The following is a 16,000-nucleotide window of genomic DNA, read 5'->3' on the forward strand; positions in this document are numbered from 1 at the left end:
TTTTCGTACACATAAGTACGAATTTCCAAAAATAACCCTCATATCTCAATCCTACTCTTCAACAGTAGTCTTAATTCCAAAATTCAAGTTTTCCTCTTTATCCGTTCACCCAAATCCATATTGTACTAAATTTAGTACACTTTAGTACTTTTTGTACACATGAGTACGAATTTCCTTTCATAAACACCACTTCCCAACCTTTATTTCCATACCAAATTTTAAGATTCTAGCTATAGCCGTTCAAAATATACAACTGGTACTAAATTTTATAACTTTTAGTACTTTTCGTACACTTATAGGTCGAAATTCCAAAAACCCTTTGGTACATCTTTCTAACTCTCCACCAGTGACCCTCATTCCAAATTTCAGAATTCTAGCTCTTTCCGTTTGCCTTATACAAAGGGTACCATATTTAGTACCTTTTAGTACTTTTCGTACCCTTCCAGTTCGAATTTCCAAAAACCGAGCCTTATCTCATGCCTACATACCAACAGCAACCTACACTCCAAATTTTAAGCTTCTAGCTTCAGCCGTTTCGTCTGGGCGATGATCTGTCAGTCACTCACTCACTTATCACTAAGCTTTTTTATATATATAGATTATTATATACGTCTATTAAATTTTTCCGAAATCCAATTGATAACATTAATGGATTTCCGATTATTCTCCAACCAAAACATAAAAATGTCCATATTTTTAAGTATTACGACATCTGAAATCAGATTTTTATGAAAAGGCGCAGATGGGCGCAGCTAATTTTTTCACAAAATGATAGTACACATTAATACCTTTCACCACATATATATAATTTCCTAGATCAACCTAGATCTCAAAAGTTATACTCCAGAGAACACATGGATAACAAAGCAAAATTCTCCAAAAAAGACATCACATCTTAACTCAAAAATACATTTACCACACATAACATTTTTATTTGTTAACACTATCTTATTTTACATACCCATTGAAGAGCTTTCCATGTTTAAAAAATATAAAAATGTTGAAATGTTCTTTTTGGCGCATAAAATGCTTTCACTACTTATTTATAATGAATGTCAGAAAACGATGCATATGAAAATATGTCACCATTGCCAGATCAGTATGTCGCTATGTGATGTTACCAGATTGATTTATTTTTTATTTTTAGTGATTCAGAGTGTTGGCAATCGAAATCCGTTATTATTTTTTTCAAATTGTTCACTTCAAAAATTGACTTTTTGCCTCGAAAACCTGCTATTGGCCCCATCGTGCAATGCTTTGGCATGTCATTTTCACCAACCATTTGCAATGACATTATCATTACGACGAGAGTTTTAACAACGTTGGTGGTGATTTCGAGTGTCCGACAACATCAAGCCTATTGTAAATAATTAATCTTATATATTTAGAAAAATGTGTATAAATGCTGATGAAAAGATCGGATCATTCACGACTTCCTTTTCATGGGTTCAAATGCTGATAAAAAGATCGGATCTTTCACGGAGATCGGATCGGATCTTCGTTTGAACCAGTGCAAAAAATGCCATGAAATCACGTCATCGCATGGAACCCCTCCTTAAAATTTTGCTGGGTATTTAAAATATCAAAAACCAACAACAACATTAACCGAGCGCGAGTTGACGACTCCGTTACTGATGTCTCCAACATGAGAAAAAAGACTAAACCAATGGTTCTCAAAGTGCTGAGAACCAAAATTATTTTCTCCCGTTGCAAGCGGTCGATGACGATGATGGTGAGGATCCCACCGATAACACTGCTTAAATGCAAAATAGAACAACTGCATGAAATGTGCAGAATATTAAATGTGAAAGATTATTCAATAAAAAATATCGATCGGTCTTAAATTACACTGTACTAGTGAAGAGGACTACAAATTAATATGCGAGAAGGCATCTATGCAGTTCCAGTTTCAATATTTTACATATGGTACCAAATATGATAGACCATATAAAGCCATACTGTTGGGAATGGATAAAATGGATCCCAAAAAAATTTAAAAGCTTACTAACGGATATAGGTTTGAAGTGCATAGACGTTAAAATCGTTATCAGACATTTGAATAACGATGAGCATATTATTTATGTGGTATATTTCGAACGAAAATCTATAACGATGAAAGAACTAAGGCAAAACTATTCTACGATCGAAAAAATAAAGGTTACGTGGGAATATCGAAAACAAAATAGAATTACCAAATGCCATAACTGTCAAATGTTTGGTCGCGATTCTAGCAGATGTAAGGTTATGTCCTTCTGCGCCAATTGTGCTGCGAATCACCAGACTGCCGATTGTAATGAGTCCACTTTGAAATGTGCCAACTGTGGTAGCGATCATAGCTCAACATCATTTCAATGTCCCAGCAGAATCAAATATATGGAAATAAAAGAGAAATATAAACCAAAAAGGATGGTTAGGAACTATAATGGTTATCAATGCCATAATTATGCTCAAAATATTCCGAGCAATTTAAACCAGAGCGTACCTACTCCAAAAAGTTGGTCAAATGGCAATAATGCCCGAGATAATCTATTTTCAATAGATGAAATAAAAGAGATAACTTTTGAATTGATTTCAAAGTTAAGAAACTGCAAAACTAAAGTAGAACAATTTGATGTTATTACTGGTATTGCATTCAAATTTTAAAATTGATTGGAACTTTGAGGAGGCATTTGCAGTAAACTAGATGAGTTATTTCAATATTTAAACTTAAACAACCTTGATATATGTCTTTTATCCGAAACATGGTTAAACACCAACATATCTATTAAAAACCAAAACTTTGTCTGCTACCGTAATGATCGGCCTGATAGGAGAGGTGGTGGAGTTGCAGTCTTAATTAAGAAAAGCATTCGTCACAAGTTGCTCAAACTGAAACCTACATCTGTTATTGAGCATAGTGGATTGCAGGTATATCATAATGATAATGAAATCGATATATATTCATTTTATTTTCCTGGAAGCGCATCACACAACGTAAACAGGAATTCTTGAACGATATACATAAATTAACCAACAACACAAATTATATTCTTGGGGGAGACTTTAATTGTAGGCATCAACAGCAATGTCTGGGGAAATCTCCTATATAATAAGCTTCAAACAAGTGCTTGTAACATTATGTTCCCTCATGGATCTACTTATGTACCTGCAGACCCCAGAAGACAGCCATCAACATTGGATATATGTAATTCTGACTGATATACCCGCAAACATACGTTCTTTAAGAACATTAAACGACGTATCATCTGACCACCTACCGGTAAAATTGGAATTGAATTTTAAAGCCGAAATGTCAGAAGTTTGGTTTTACAATTTTAACAAAGCAAACTGGAAACTGTTTAAGAGGCATGTCAAGAGGAATTGTAGTATAAATCCGATAGAAGAACTCTCGGTACAAAATATTGATATTATGGTACAAATCTTTACAGACACCATTAATGAGGCAATTGAAATTGGTGTGCCAAAAGATAATGTCAAAAGTAAGTCCACCCAAATTTCCCAGAAAATCAAAGAATTAATACAATTCAGGAACATTTACAAACGGAATTGGAAGCGTTTTAGGGATCCCAATGACAGATTCCAAATTAATGTTTTTTGCCTTTCCTTTAAAAATATGACTTTGTTAGTTACGTCTTTGGGCATTTATGGTGACGATATACCCTCGTTAGCATAAATGCTGGGGGTATAAAAATTTCCGGGACACGTGCCTTCTCTTGTAGTCCTATATAACGCTGCTGTGGCAGAATATGGTTATTTTTTGGTGTTGCCGAGCGTACTGTGACCATAAAACCTCCGAAATATATAAAATCGAATCGTACCGTTATATTAAATCGTAAATCTATACCGAAAATTCTTTGATGGAATGTTTTATACCCCTAGCGAAGACTATATAATGTGGTAAAATCCTTCAAAATACCGAAAATCTGTGGGTACCGTTATATCGGGACCGATATAAACCATTTTGAATACCAAACATCTTAAGAGAGGACAGACAACTTTATGCTTTATAGAGCTTCCGACGAATACTTCGATGTGTTACAGATGGTATGACAAATAATCAGGGTGATTATGAATGTAAACTTCCCGTGAGTTTTGTCTTTCTGCCGTTTCAACTTAAAAGAAAAAGTGAGAAAACTCACGGAGAGTTGATATTCATAATTGGGCTGAATATCTTATGGTGGAAACTGTTGCTTGTCTAACACTAAATCAATCAAATACAAGTAAAGCCATAGTATAGTTCGGCTAGGCCGAGCAGATAATCGAAAATTATTAAATGCCCATACCTAAACGTCGATTTGTTATCCTTTCGGTCATTGAAATTATAACTCTATTATAAAACATATAGTTGAGTCTTCCTCAGCATAAATCTATTGACAAATTTACCCCACACGCCTGATGAGTATTAAATGTAGTCAAAAATTCATTTGATCTCTTCTCATCCAAGGTCCTTTCATAGAGAGACGAAACATCAAGTAGGTGCTCTTCCTTTAGAAAAAAAACAGGCTTCCTCATAAAACGCGTTTGTTTCTTAAAAGGTCCTTCAAAATAGCATAATTTCTTCATAGCATACGAATAGTGTGCCTTAAAAAATAACAGGAAGAACATCTTAAAGAAGACTCTTAACTTTTTTCATACAAATTCAGCAAGAAGTCCAGTTAGACTTTAGTACGATTTCTCTTAAAGTACCGCAATGTCTTTCTTAGACGTCCAACAGGTTCTTTCACAGAAGCCATTAAAAAGGAAAAAGCTTGGCAGCCCTGTCGTGATAATAACCTAATTTTGTGTGTGCTGCGTGTTTTTATTTTAAAAAATGTTTTTTCTTATTAAAACAGTGTTTTTGTTCTAAAAATAATTTTAAACTACTTAAAATTATTTGTTCTACTTTCTCTGTTAATTGGCGAAGTGCTAAAAATATTAAATTTATTTTTGCATATTTCTAATTGTCAATTTATTTTGTCATAGTTTTTTGTTAAATTAGTTGTTGTCACATTTATAAATTCCTTGTCCTCTTTTGTTTGTCATCTCAAAACAGAGTAGCCAACATTCATTAATTTATTTTAAAAATCGAAAGGAAGTCGAATCCCGGAAAATATTTTACGTTTAATTTATTAATTGAAATACTGATATATAAAATCAAGATATACAATGTCGTGCCCTTATGAATTGTGTAATGTCGTTGAAGATAATGCATTATGTGTTACGTGTTGGTTTTGCATTAATCAATGGCATGTTAAGTGTGCTCGGATTAATGCAAAAGTTGTTGATGCTATTCGGGAAAATGTTGGTATTCGTTGGTACTGTCCTATGTGCAGAACACTCTCTGCCGATTTTTATAATTTTGTTAAAGACTTGAAATCTGAATTAATGTCAATGAAAATGATTTTTCTTCTCTATCATCGAGATTTGCTAATTTCCCAATTCTATTTCAGAAATATCAAGATTTGGATGAATTCGTATCGTGGCCTGTGGTATCTGGTAAAAAACGTAAAAGATCTGCCAAAAAGGCACCTACTAAGGCTGCGCCTGTTCGCGAACTTGGCGTTTCTGTAGGGAATTCTGCAGCACAAACACCTTCCGTAAAAACAACCGAAGATGTGAGTGCCCAGTCTTATTCCGGCATTGCGCCCCATGCAGCCCCCGTGGTTAATAAGAATGTTGGGGTGAAAATGGTTCCTAGTGAATATCGATAGTGTTGGACTGGAGAAGACATCATATCGTGTTCAGAACGTTCAGGAGGCATCACTTCCTGCATCTATTAATTCGGGGGCTGCTTCTGCAAATACTGGTCAAAGGCCATCATCTATGGCTCCAGCCATGAAAATGGTATTTGTGTCTAGGTTTGGGCCGGATACGACAGCCGATGATATAAACTATTATATTAAGTCTAAAATCGAAGGCTTTTTCTTTCTAAGATGTCATAAACTTAGGTCGGCGTTCTCTGAAAGTAAATGTTCTTTTAAAATAGTGATGCATGAAAATAAAGGGTGTTTTTTAAGCTAGATAGAACTTTAAATTGTTAAAAGTAACACAAACAAGTAAGAAAGTATCAGTCAGCTGAGCCGACAGAGATATACCCTCAGCCACGTACCCGAAGAAAAAAAATTAACACAATACTTCTGTAGGTTTTTTAGCTGTTGGGAAAATTTTCCAGGATGGAAAGGTCCGCAAAAAACTACATGTTGCAACAAAATTCAGAATGATCTAAGACGAGTGCATTTTTTCCAAACTTTGGGTAGGGTGTAACCATAGGAGTGATCCGATGTAGTACATATTCGGACCTAATACAAATCTGTAGGAAATATTTTTTTCTTTATTAGTCTATGGATATTTTCCTTACAGACTATATAATTAAATATGTTGTACTTAATTTTCTGAATTTAAATATATTACAATTTTACTTTTCAATTTACAAAGTTTGAGCTAAATCGATTTCCCTCTTAAAGGGTTATTTTACACATTAGCCAGTTTAGGTGGTGCCGGTAGGATTTTCTGGACCTCAGGAAGTATGGACTTTCCCACGAAAAAATATTACAACGTCGTAACAGGGGCCGCAAGTGCAACCTGCTGCGTCACAAATTAATAAGATCAGAGAGGAGTTGTTAAACTATACTTTTTCCAAATTTTGTGTGGGAGGTACTCAAATGAGTGGACCGATATAGTCCATATTAGAACTCGATCTCTGCCTGAAAGTAATATTACCAATAGCAAAGTTTGGCTCAATTCGGTTATTCCCTCCTAGAGTTATCATGCCCACAATCTTGGCGAACAATTTTGAACCTTTGTGGGGGAGGTACCGGAAGGAGTGGACCGATATGGTCTATCTTCGAATTTAAACTAAGTTTGGACAAAATATTGAAAGACCCAAAATTTTAACCACATATGTTGATCCGTTCGAGAGTTATCGTGCACTCCAACTACGACACATGGTATTATATGGGTTGTTTGCAGTTTTCGTGCTGATTTCTGAGGATATATGGACTTGCTCCTGAAAAAAATTATATCGTCGTAATGGGGGTATTGAATACAAGTGGCTGCAACAAAAATCAAAGCGATTCGACAGCAGGCCTTAAACTGCACTTAAGCAAAATTTTGTGTGGGAGGTACCCGAAAGAGTGAACCAATAGGGTCCATATTGGAACCTCATCTATGTCTGGTAGAAATGTCACGATGTGCAAAGTATGGACTAATTCGGTTACTCCCTTCAAGAGTTATCGTGCGGACAATTTTTCCGAACATTTTTCAACTTTTGTGGGGGAGGTACCTGAAGGAGTGGACCGATATGGCCCATCTTCGAACTTAAATCAAATCTGGACAAAATATTTCGATACCCAAAATTTGAACCGAATCGTTTGATCCGTTCGAGAGTTATCGTGCGCACCAGCCAGCCAGACAGACAGACAGACAGACGGACAGACAGACAGACGGACGGACATTGCGAGATCGACTCAAAATTGTCTGAAACGGATATCGTACAAACATACTTGGGGTCTAAAACCATTATTTCGATGAGGCACATTTTTGACCGTATCAAAGTGTAAATACCCTCTTTAGCCTAAAGGCTGAGGGTATAAAAATTAAATTTTGATGAAACTTTTTTTTTATTTGTTTCAGTATACTCTGACAAATCATCATGAATAGACTCACGCTTGAACAACGCTACGAAATTATCCAAATTTACTTTGAAAATCAGTCGTCGATTCGCGCAGCTTATAGACGACTTCGTCATTTGTATGGCATTCAGCGATGAGGCGCATTTTTGGCTTAACGGGTTTGTTAATAAGCAAAATTGCCGCATATGGAGTGAGACCAATCCACAAGAGACCCTACAGACTCCATTACATCCAGAAAAATGCACCGTATGGTGCGGTTTTCACGCTGGTGGCATTACGGCGTTACGGTCAATGGAGATCGTTACCGCACCATGATCAATGATTTTTTGTTTGAAAATATGGATGACACTGATCCGGAGGAGATGTGGTTTCACCAGGATGGCGCTACGTGCCATACGGCGAACGCAACCATCGACTTATTGAAATCAAAATTTGGCGATAAGTTGATTTCGAGAAGTGGACCTGTCAATTGGCCTCCAAGGTCGTGCGATTTGACACCTCTCGATTATTTCGTGTGGGGCTACGTGAAGTCACTGGTTTATACTGATAAACCAGCAACAATTGATGCCTTGGAGGCCAGCATTGTTCGTGTTATTCGTGACATACCGCCAGCAGTGCTCGAAAAAGTGGCCAAAAATTGGACGTCCAGAATGCACTTCGTCAAGAACAGCCGCGGTGCCCATATGCCCGAAATCATTTTCAAATGTTAATGTCACGTATTGATCTTTCGAATAAAAAAAATTTGATTATTAATTTTTTGTGTTATTTTTTACAATTTCAAGTTCTATCGGCTTAAAAAACACCCTTTACCTCTTCACAAGTCCGGAAGACTAACAAATGTAACGAACTATAGAGAAATTGCAAAATTATGTTATATTCCGAAATTGTTTGAACAATTAATTACGGCTGTAATTTCACACAAAATTCAGCCCATGCTAAGTCTATATCAGCATGGTTTTCGCAGTGGTATTTCAACCGTTACTAATCTTGTTCAATTTACATCAACTGTAATAAAAGGATTCCGAAATCGTAGTCAGACTGACACAATCTATATAGATTTTAGCAAAGCTTTTGATAGGGTCAACCATAAGCTGTTGCTATATAAACTAGGTCGATAAATGTTCCGTCGGGTGTTCCGCAAGGAAGTCACTTTGGACCGGTTCTCTTTCTATTGTTCATAAATGATATGCCAAACTCAATTGAACATTCCAAAGTGTAAATATATGCAGACGATGTCAAGTTATTAATCACTCATAATTCTGAAAAGCAAGCTGATTTACTCCAAAATGATTTAAATAGCCTTTTCCAATGGTGCAACTTGAATTGTATGGATTTAAATTTAAACAAATGTAAACATATGTCTTTCTCCAGATCTACCTCATTGATAAGGCAATACAATATTAATGGTTATGCTTTATCTACATTAGAATCATTTGTTGATCTCGGTGTGTTATTGGATCCAAAATTAAATTTTAATGACCATATAATATAAAGCATCAAATGTCTACACGATCCGCATTTTCGCCCCAAAAAATTATATCCATATGTATATCATATAATATAGATATTAAAGGATTTAATATGTATTTATTGGTGAAGAACGTTTAGAACAGAATCTTTTAAGCGACAATAATAATAAAATCAAGTTACGGATGAAATATGTAATTCATATTGTTAATTGAGTTCTTCAAACTTAAAATCAACATAATTTGAATTACAAATGAAAAATAACCCATACCACACATAACACACCACAAAAGGGGTAAGAAAATCCTCTACCACATATTTAAGCAATACTTTTCATATTCCACTTTCCAGAACACTTTGTTATAAATGAAAGATCACTTGTTTAAGCGAATGCTCCTTTATTTAATATCTTCATAACAAGCAACTTAATCACTCTGTTATTTCTAAATTAATATTCTATTTGTAAAATATTTCATCATATATATGTAAATATATAATTAATAAGGAAATTTGAATTTGATTTGAATTTTAAGTTGAATTATCAAGATTAGTTAATTTCTTTTCATTGGCACGATGTGTTCTCATATGATGTTTAACTCCAAATCTATTCTTGAACATTTTTCCGCACAATGGACATGGGTAATTTCGTGTCTCGACATGAATAGTTACATGATTTCTCAAGTTTTCCTTACTCCTGAAAGCCTTGCCACATATGTTACAGGGGAAGTTTCGCTCATTTGTATGGGTAGCCATGTGGACTCGCAACAAATCTCTACCGTAAAATCCTCTGTTGCAAATCTCACAAAATACTCTGTAGTCTTTGTTGTGACGCCGAAGGTGAACCTCGAGAGACGAAGACATGGAAAATGAAAGGCCACAGACTTCGCAGCAATAGGGTTTTAAACCGGTGTGACTTCGCATATGTATTCTAAGATCAGCAGCTCTAATAAACCGTTTGCCGCATATTTTACATTCGTCCCGTAAGTCACCCATATGACGCTTAACATGCCAAACATACGGTTCAACTTTTTCGTATATTTTGTTACACATGGAACATGTTATGGGCTCGCCCTGCTGATGTTGCTGGTACAGGTGTATTTTGTAATGCAATCGACTTCTACATCGTTTTCGACAAACTGTGCACTCAAAAGGTCCAACATGATCATTTAGAAACAACATACTTTCAAAATGTATGGAGTTTTCAGTTGTTCTTCCTTTTCTACCGGCCATAGCTGCGGACTTTTCTTTAAAGAAATAATCATGAATGGTATTCAAATAGTTTTTCAAAGAACTTTCTCTAATTTTCAAGCCCATCTCATTGCGTACCGCTGTTGTCATTTGTTGGATGGCTTCCTCTCGTTTATTGTTACATAAATTTTCCAACAAGTTGGTGTTCCATAGTGTAGGGAATCTTTTATATATCTCCAGGATTTGTGAAATGTGTTCTGGTGTCAAATGCCTTCGACGAGCTACTTTACATTTGACCTTATACAGAAACGGTTCTAGAAATGATAATTTCTCAAAATACCACTTTGGCACAATATTCGATTCTGCAGCTGCTTCTCGTTCTTCTACCGATTTGAACTGTATTAATTTGTCCTTATAATCCTTTCTTATATATCTTATTATAAGATCAACTTGATTTAAACTCACTTGAATATTTTGTTGTCTCTCAATACTTTCAGCAATATTCTTTAGGCTAAATTGTTCGTCCGTGTAACGCAATCGATTTGGATATCGTTTATGATTCCATAGTTGCTCTTCACTTTGGTATGCGTTTATGAAAGCCATGTAATTACTATCGGATTTAAGAAATTCACAAATAAACGAAGTCGATTTACTATATTCATCATTTAACTGAAAAAAATGTGACCAATGCAAAACGAAAATATTATTTTTATATCATTATGTGTAGGGTTACTTCTTATTTTGAAGTAGGTTTGGATATATTTAACACTTTAAGGAGAACTGCAACATTTATTATTAATAAAATAAGCAATACATCAAGATTTTCGATTTCGAAAACACGTTCAGTATCGGACAAAATATTTGCAACAGACACATAAAATTTAGCTTTAGCGCTATAATATTTGTAAAAACCAAGACGAAACAATTACAACTCACTCCGTCACTGTATAAATAAGGCTTAAAATTATGACTTTTTACATTATTTTTGTGTCATATCCACATTTATATTGGTTAACGGTCTCTTTAAGACTGAATACATCAATATGTAAATCTAGAAAAGTTACCTTATGAATAGGAACAGAATATTTTAATTTAATTTATATTAGGCACTTGATAAGTTCGGAAAAGACTTAAGAATTCGTATAGAATATAATCTAGGGTCATCCTTAAGAATAGCTTGTAGTTGAATACGAGTTGTTATTATATCGTAATATATTTCTATGGTTAATTCCGCTACAAAACTAATATTTTTCACTTCTTTCGTTTTAAGGAACCTGTAAATGGGCTCGCTATTGGGTCATTATTCACAGCAGACCCTTATTTTATGGACTTCAGCAGGCGAAATCACTCAAAAAAGTGAAAGAAATCATTAAATTGATGTTGTATGATCTTCGTATTCAACTATAATCTATTCTTAAGAATGATCCTATATTATATTCCCCCGTTATACGATTTCCTAGCCCTTTCCCAAACTTGTCAAGTGCCTAATAAAAATTAAATTAAAATATTCTGTTCCTACTCTTACCCCCATTATTATAAGTCTCCTTTTGCAAAATTATAGGTTTTACGGACAGATTTATAGCGTTCCGGTGAACTTAATGTAAAAACCAATCACTAACTTTCAAGGAGGACCTTCTTCGTATTAACTTTTAATGTAAAAATTATATTTTTAATGCCTCTAATTGGTTTATTTTGCGTTTTCAAATCCATCCATTAGTAAAGAAACATATAGTAATGGCCCATAATGTTAATTTTCTAGCTTTATATATTGATGTATTCAGTCTTAAAGAGACCGTTAACAAATAAAAATCTGGATATAACACAAAAATAATGTAGAAAGTGATCATTTTGAGCCTTATTTATATACCCAGCAAAATGTTTGTAGCCAAAGAAGTAGTTAGGTTAGGTTAGGTTAGGTTAAAGGACGCGCAGCTGTCGTGTTGGACAGCCACTCCACTCGGAGACCTTATGGTCCATTGTGTTCATCCTATAGTAAGGGTAGGAGAAAAGAAATAATAGCATATCGAGTTTAGAAATAGGGAAAAGGAATAATTAAGTAAGTTAGAGGATAGTTGAGAATGATTAAGTAAGTGCTATGGATTGAGAGATTATTTGTAAGGAGAGAGAGAGAGCGAGTAAGGAGGTTAGCCGTATTAAGATGCTGTAGTTTGTTCGTTTAGAAGCCACTTCAGACCCTTGGCGAGAAGAAGCAGTGTTGTCGGCTCGGCTTGGCAGAATGTTGTCAGAGATGATAATTAGACATCGGATTTTGCATATTTGCATATTTTTTATTAATAAAGATACGAAAATTCTGATTGGACCAAAATTCGTTTTGAAGAAAACTGAATGCAATGACAGGCTCATATTTTTTATTTTTTTGCATATTTGCATATTTTGCATATGCACAAAATATGCAAAAAATATGCAAAATATGCAAAATATGCAAAAAATATGCAAAATATGCAAAAAATATGCAAAATATGCAACTAATTTTTTGACGAAAATCGTTAAATTAAATTTGGAAAGTCATGAAAAAGTGTTCTAAATTAAGTTTATTGCCGTTAAACGTCGATTTCTTAGCAAATTATTATGTTATTAATTATTATTTTGCTACAGCAATAAATCTGGACTAAAAGACTTAGAAAATTGCCTATAACCCAGCCTTCTTATTACAACATAAGTTGCTTTCAAATACAAATTTGTTCAAAAACTCAATCAGAAGTATCAAAATGAACGTATCCAAATATGTTGATAGTTTCTGCTCGGCCAAATTGTCTGACAGAATAACAAATGAGCTAGATATTAAGACTAAGACAATATTGAATATTACATAAAATCTTTTATATTTTACTAAAAACATATAACATATAAAAAATATACAGGGCAATCATGAATATTCCCTCCGAATTTTCCACACGGCAAATAATTTTAAAAAGTGAAATTCTTTTAAAATCAATATTTGTTAAAAGTTGAAAGCTACTAGATTCGCTTCATGATGGCATATTCTAGTCGAATCGACAAAAATATTCCCTTTTTTGGGCATAAATATGGAAAAAATTGTGAAATTTGGGAAAGGAAACAAATTATGCACGGAATTTTTATTCATGATTGCACTGATAACTATATTTTAATACCCTAAGGGTATTATGTCTTAGTGAATGAGTTTGAAACATGCAAAAGGAAACGAAATAGACCCACAGTTCCTTTTTATGATCTGCATAGATTCGCACTTATCCATCTGACCAGGTCTTTTTGAAAACAAAGTACAGGTCACATTTATAGACCAATTCGCATAAAAATTGGAGATTTTTTGGCCCTAGGGCGATCCCTGTTTATTTTGGTAAGAATCGATTCAGATTTGGATAATGCACCCATATATACAGTATAATCTCGATAATCCCTATACCACAGGTTTCGGCGGTGTATCAAATTGTCCGGATTAACGAATAGTAAAGAAAATAAATTATTTTCTATGACTAAATAACTCGTGGTAGTTATATAATAATCTACGTGCTCTAAGTGTTAAAAATAGTGAGATTTTTCTATACGACAATCCGGACATTTTTATTGGCATTGCCCGTATTTGTTCCTTTCCTTACTTTTTACCAATTTACCATGCAACAAGACTCAATTTTCCCAAATTACAGAAAACGCCAATCAGATTTTGAAAGTAGAGCTAAAAATATGACGTTTTTAAAGTATACATCAGGATGTAAGCAAAACACCGGGCAAGTGTGAAATTTAATTTTTTGTTGAAAATTAAGATTCCTTGAAATCTTTGCCTTTGGCAACTTTAATGACAATATTGCGGCGAATAGTTTTCTTAATATATTTATTTATATCCTAGACAACAAGACTAATGTGTTATAAAAGATGTTATATCCTTGTACTCGATAATTTTTTCTAAATGTGGCTGAAACAATTTTGACAGCAACTCCTCCATTAAACAACTGTCCAAATTCGAAGCATTTGTAATAATTAGTTCAAATTATCGAGTACACGGTCAGGTATAACTTAATTAATTGTATATTTTCTTTTCGACTGTGTTATCAAAATTGTTTTCCTGTAGCAGGAATGAAAGAACTATATTTTTTTAGCATTCCAAATGCTTTTCTAGCAGAAATATGTGAGTGGTTTTGCCATGTTAAAGATAATTCCAAGGGTTTGACTTATTTTACCACTACCACGCTATTGTGTGGTTTTTCTGAGTGATGTCATTTTGCACTAATCATTTGGTGTTCTTCACATCAATTTTAACTACATCCCTCTTTAAATAAAACTTGTTGTTTTTAAAAATTTGAAAACAACAAAGCCCCAGATTAAGCTCAAATTATTTAACAACAATAAAATAATACACATCTCAACAAAACTGCCAAAAGTGAATCTAAGAATAATGCATTACTTTTCGTCGAGGAGTGAACATTTCCCAATTCTGCATTAAGCGGTTGTATGCTTACAATATACATATAAAATTATGTATTTTTAGTGCATTAAACTAAAACCATGTCATCAACATTAAAGAGGCAGTTAGAGCATTTTTCCAAAGAAGCTTTTTGACTACAAATATAGGACTAAAAACTATAAAATATATTCAAATCTAATATGTGGATATTCAAAACGTATACTTCTAATTATAGTTATATTCCAGAACCCGGAATCGTAAATGGTACTTTAGTACTTTTTCCCATTTTGCGCTAAAAAACGAACCCTTTTTCCAAAAACTAGAAAAAATTGCGCTTCTATCTAAAGAAAAATAGCGATGACTAACTCTAGCTCCTTTGTTTTTTTGCTAGACAATTTTGGCCGATTAGAAACAATACCCATATTTGGACATGTTGATTTTGACATTTCTGATTGAGTTTTTGAAATTTTTCCATTATCTATATATATTTGTATAGGAAGCAAATTATGTTGTAATAGGAATGCTGCGTTATTTGACATTTTCTCACCTTGTGAAAACTGATTTAAGACTTGTTAGTCTAGATTTATTGCTGTTGCGGAATATCTGGAGAGTCTCAATAACATAACAATCTGCAAAAAACTATGTTAAACGTCAAAAAACTTAATTTAGAATGCTTTTTTGATGATTATCTAAATTTAATTGACGATTTTTGTCAAAAAAACACTTGCATATTTAGCATATTTTTTGCATATTTTTTGCATATATTTTGCATATTTTTTGCATATATTTTGCATATTTTTTGCATATTTTTTGCATATTTTTGATATGACCCCAAATATCGAAAAATTGACCCTCAAAACGCCTAGATCCAAAATTTGAGTCAAATCGGATAAGAAATAAAAAACATGCTAAAATCCGATGTCTAATGATAATGTATGTTCACCCATTGTTTGAACTCTCCTGGTCCTGAGCATTGGACAACGGCATAATAAGTGCTCAATCGTCTCTGTTTCTTCTTCGTCTTCGCATAATCTGCAGTAGTCCGTGGGGTCATCTCTATCCCATTTGCAGGTCATTGATCTTATCCTGCAGTGTCCCGTGATAACTCCAATCATTAGTTTTAGATCGGGTTTTCTCATAGAGAGTAGGGAAGTGGTCTTCCTTTTGGAGAGGTTGGGCCAGATTGCCTTTGATACCTTGCAGCCAGTTTCGTTATTCCAGATCTGACCAGCCTTCTCCCTGTATGTTTGTTCTAGGAGCCGCATGAAGTGACACAGGGGTGGCCTGATTGAGTTATCGATTTCGATGTCGTTTGACTCAGATCCGCGACGTG

The 16,000-nt window shown here is 34.2% G+C and overlaps 2 protein-coding genes across 2 annotated transcripts in view; both read right to left on the reverse strand.

Moving 5' to 3' along the window:
• LOC141398183 (uncharacterized) overlaps positions 1–16,000 on the reverse strand; it is an 86,746-nt gene that overhangs the window by 30,765 nt on the left and 39,981 nt on the right. The gene's annotated exons all lie outside the window — the stretch shown is intronic.
• LOC141396664 (uncharacterized) overlaps positions 1–16,000 on the reverse strand; it is a 33,924-nt gene that overhangs the window by 10,859 nt on the left and 7,065 nt on the right. The window contains exon 2 of the mRNA XM_073972292.1: positions 10,731–10,934. Coding sequence (XP_073828393.1) covers positions 10,731–10,934 — 204 coding nt within the window. The remainder of the gene's footprint in view (positions 1–10,730; positions 10,935–16,000) is intronic.

The sequence above is a fragment of the Musca autumnalis genome, unplaced genomic scaffold (assembly GCF_047663935.1).
Source record: "Musca autumnalis isolate F117 unplaced genomic scaffold, ASM4766393v1 scaffold_3, whole genome shotgun sequence".
Classification (NCBI taxonomy): domain Eukaryota; kingdom Metazoa; phylum Arthropoda; class Insecta; order Diptera; family Muscidae; genus Musca; species Musca autumnalis.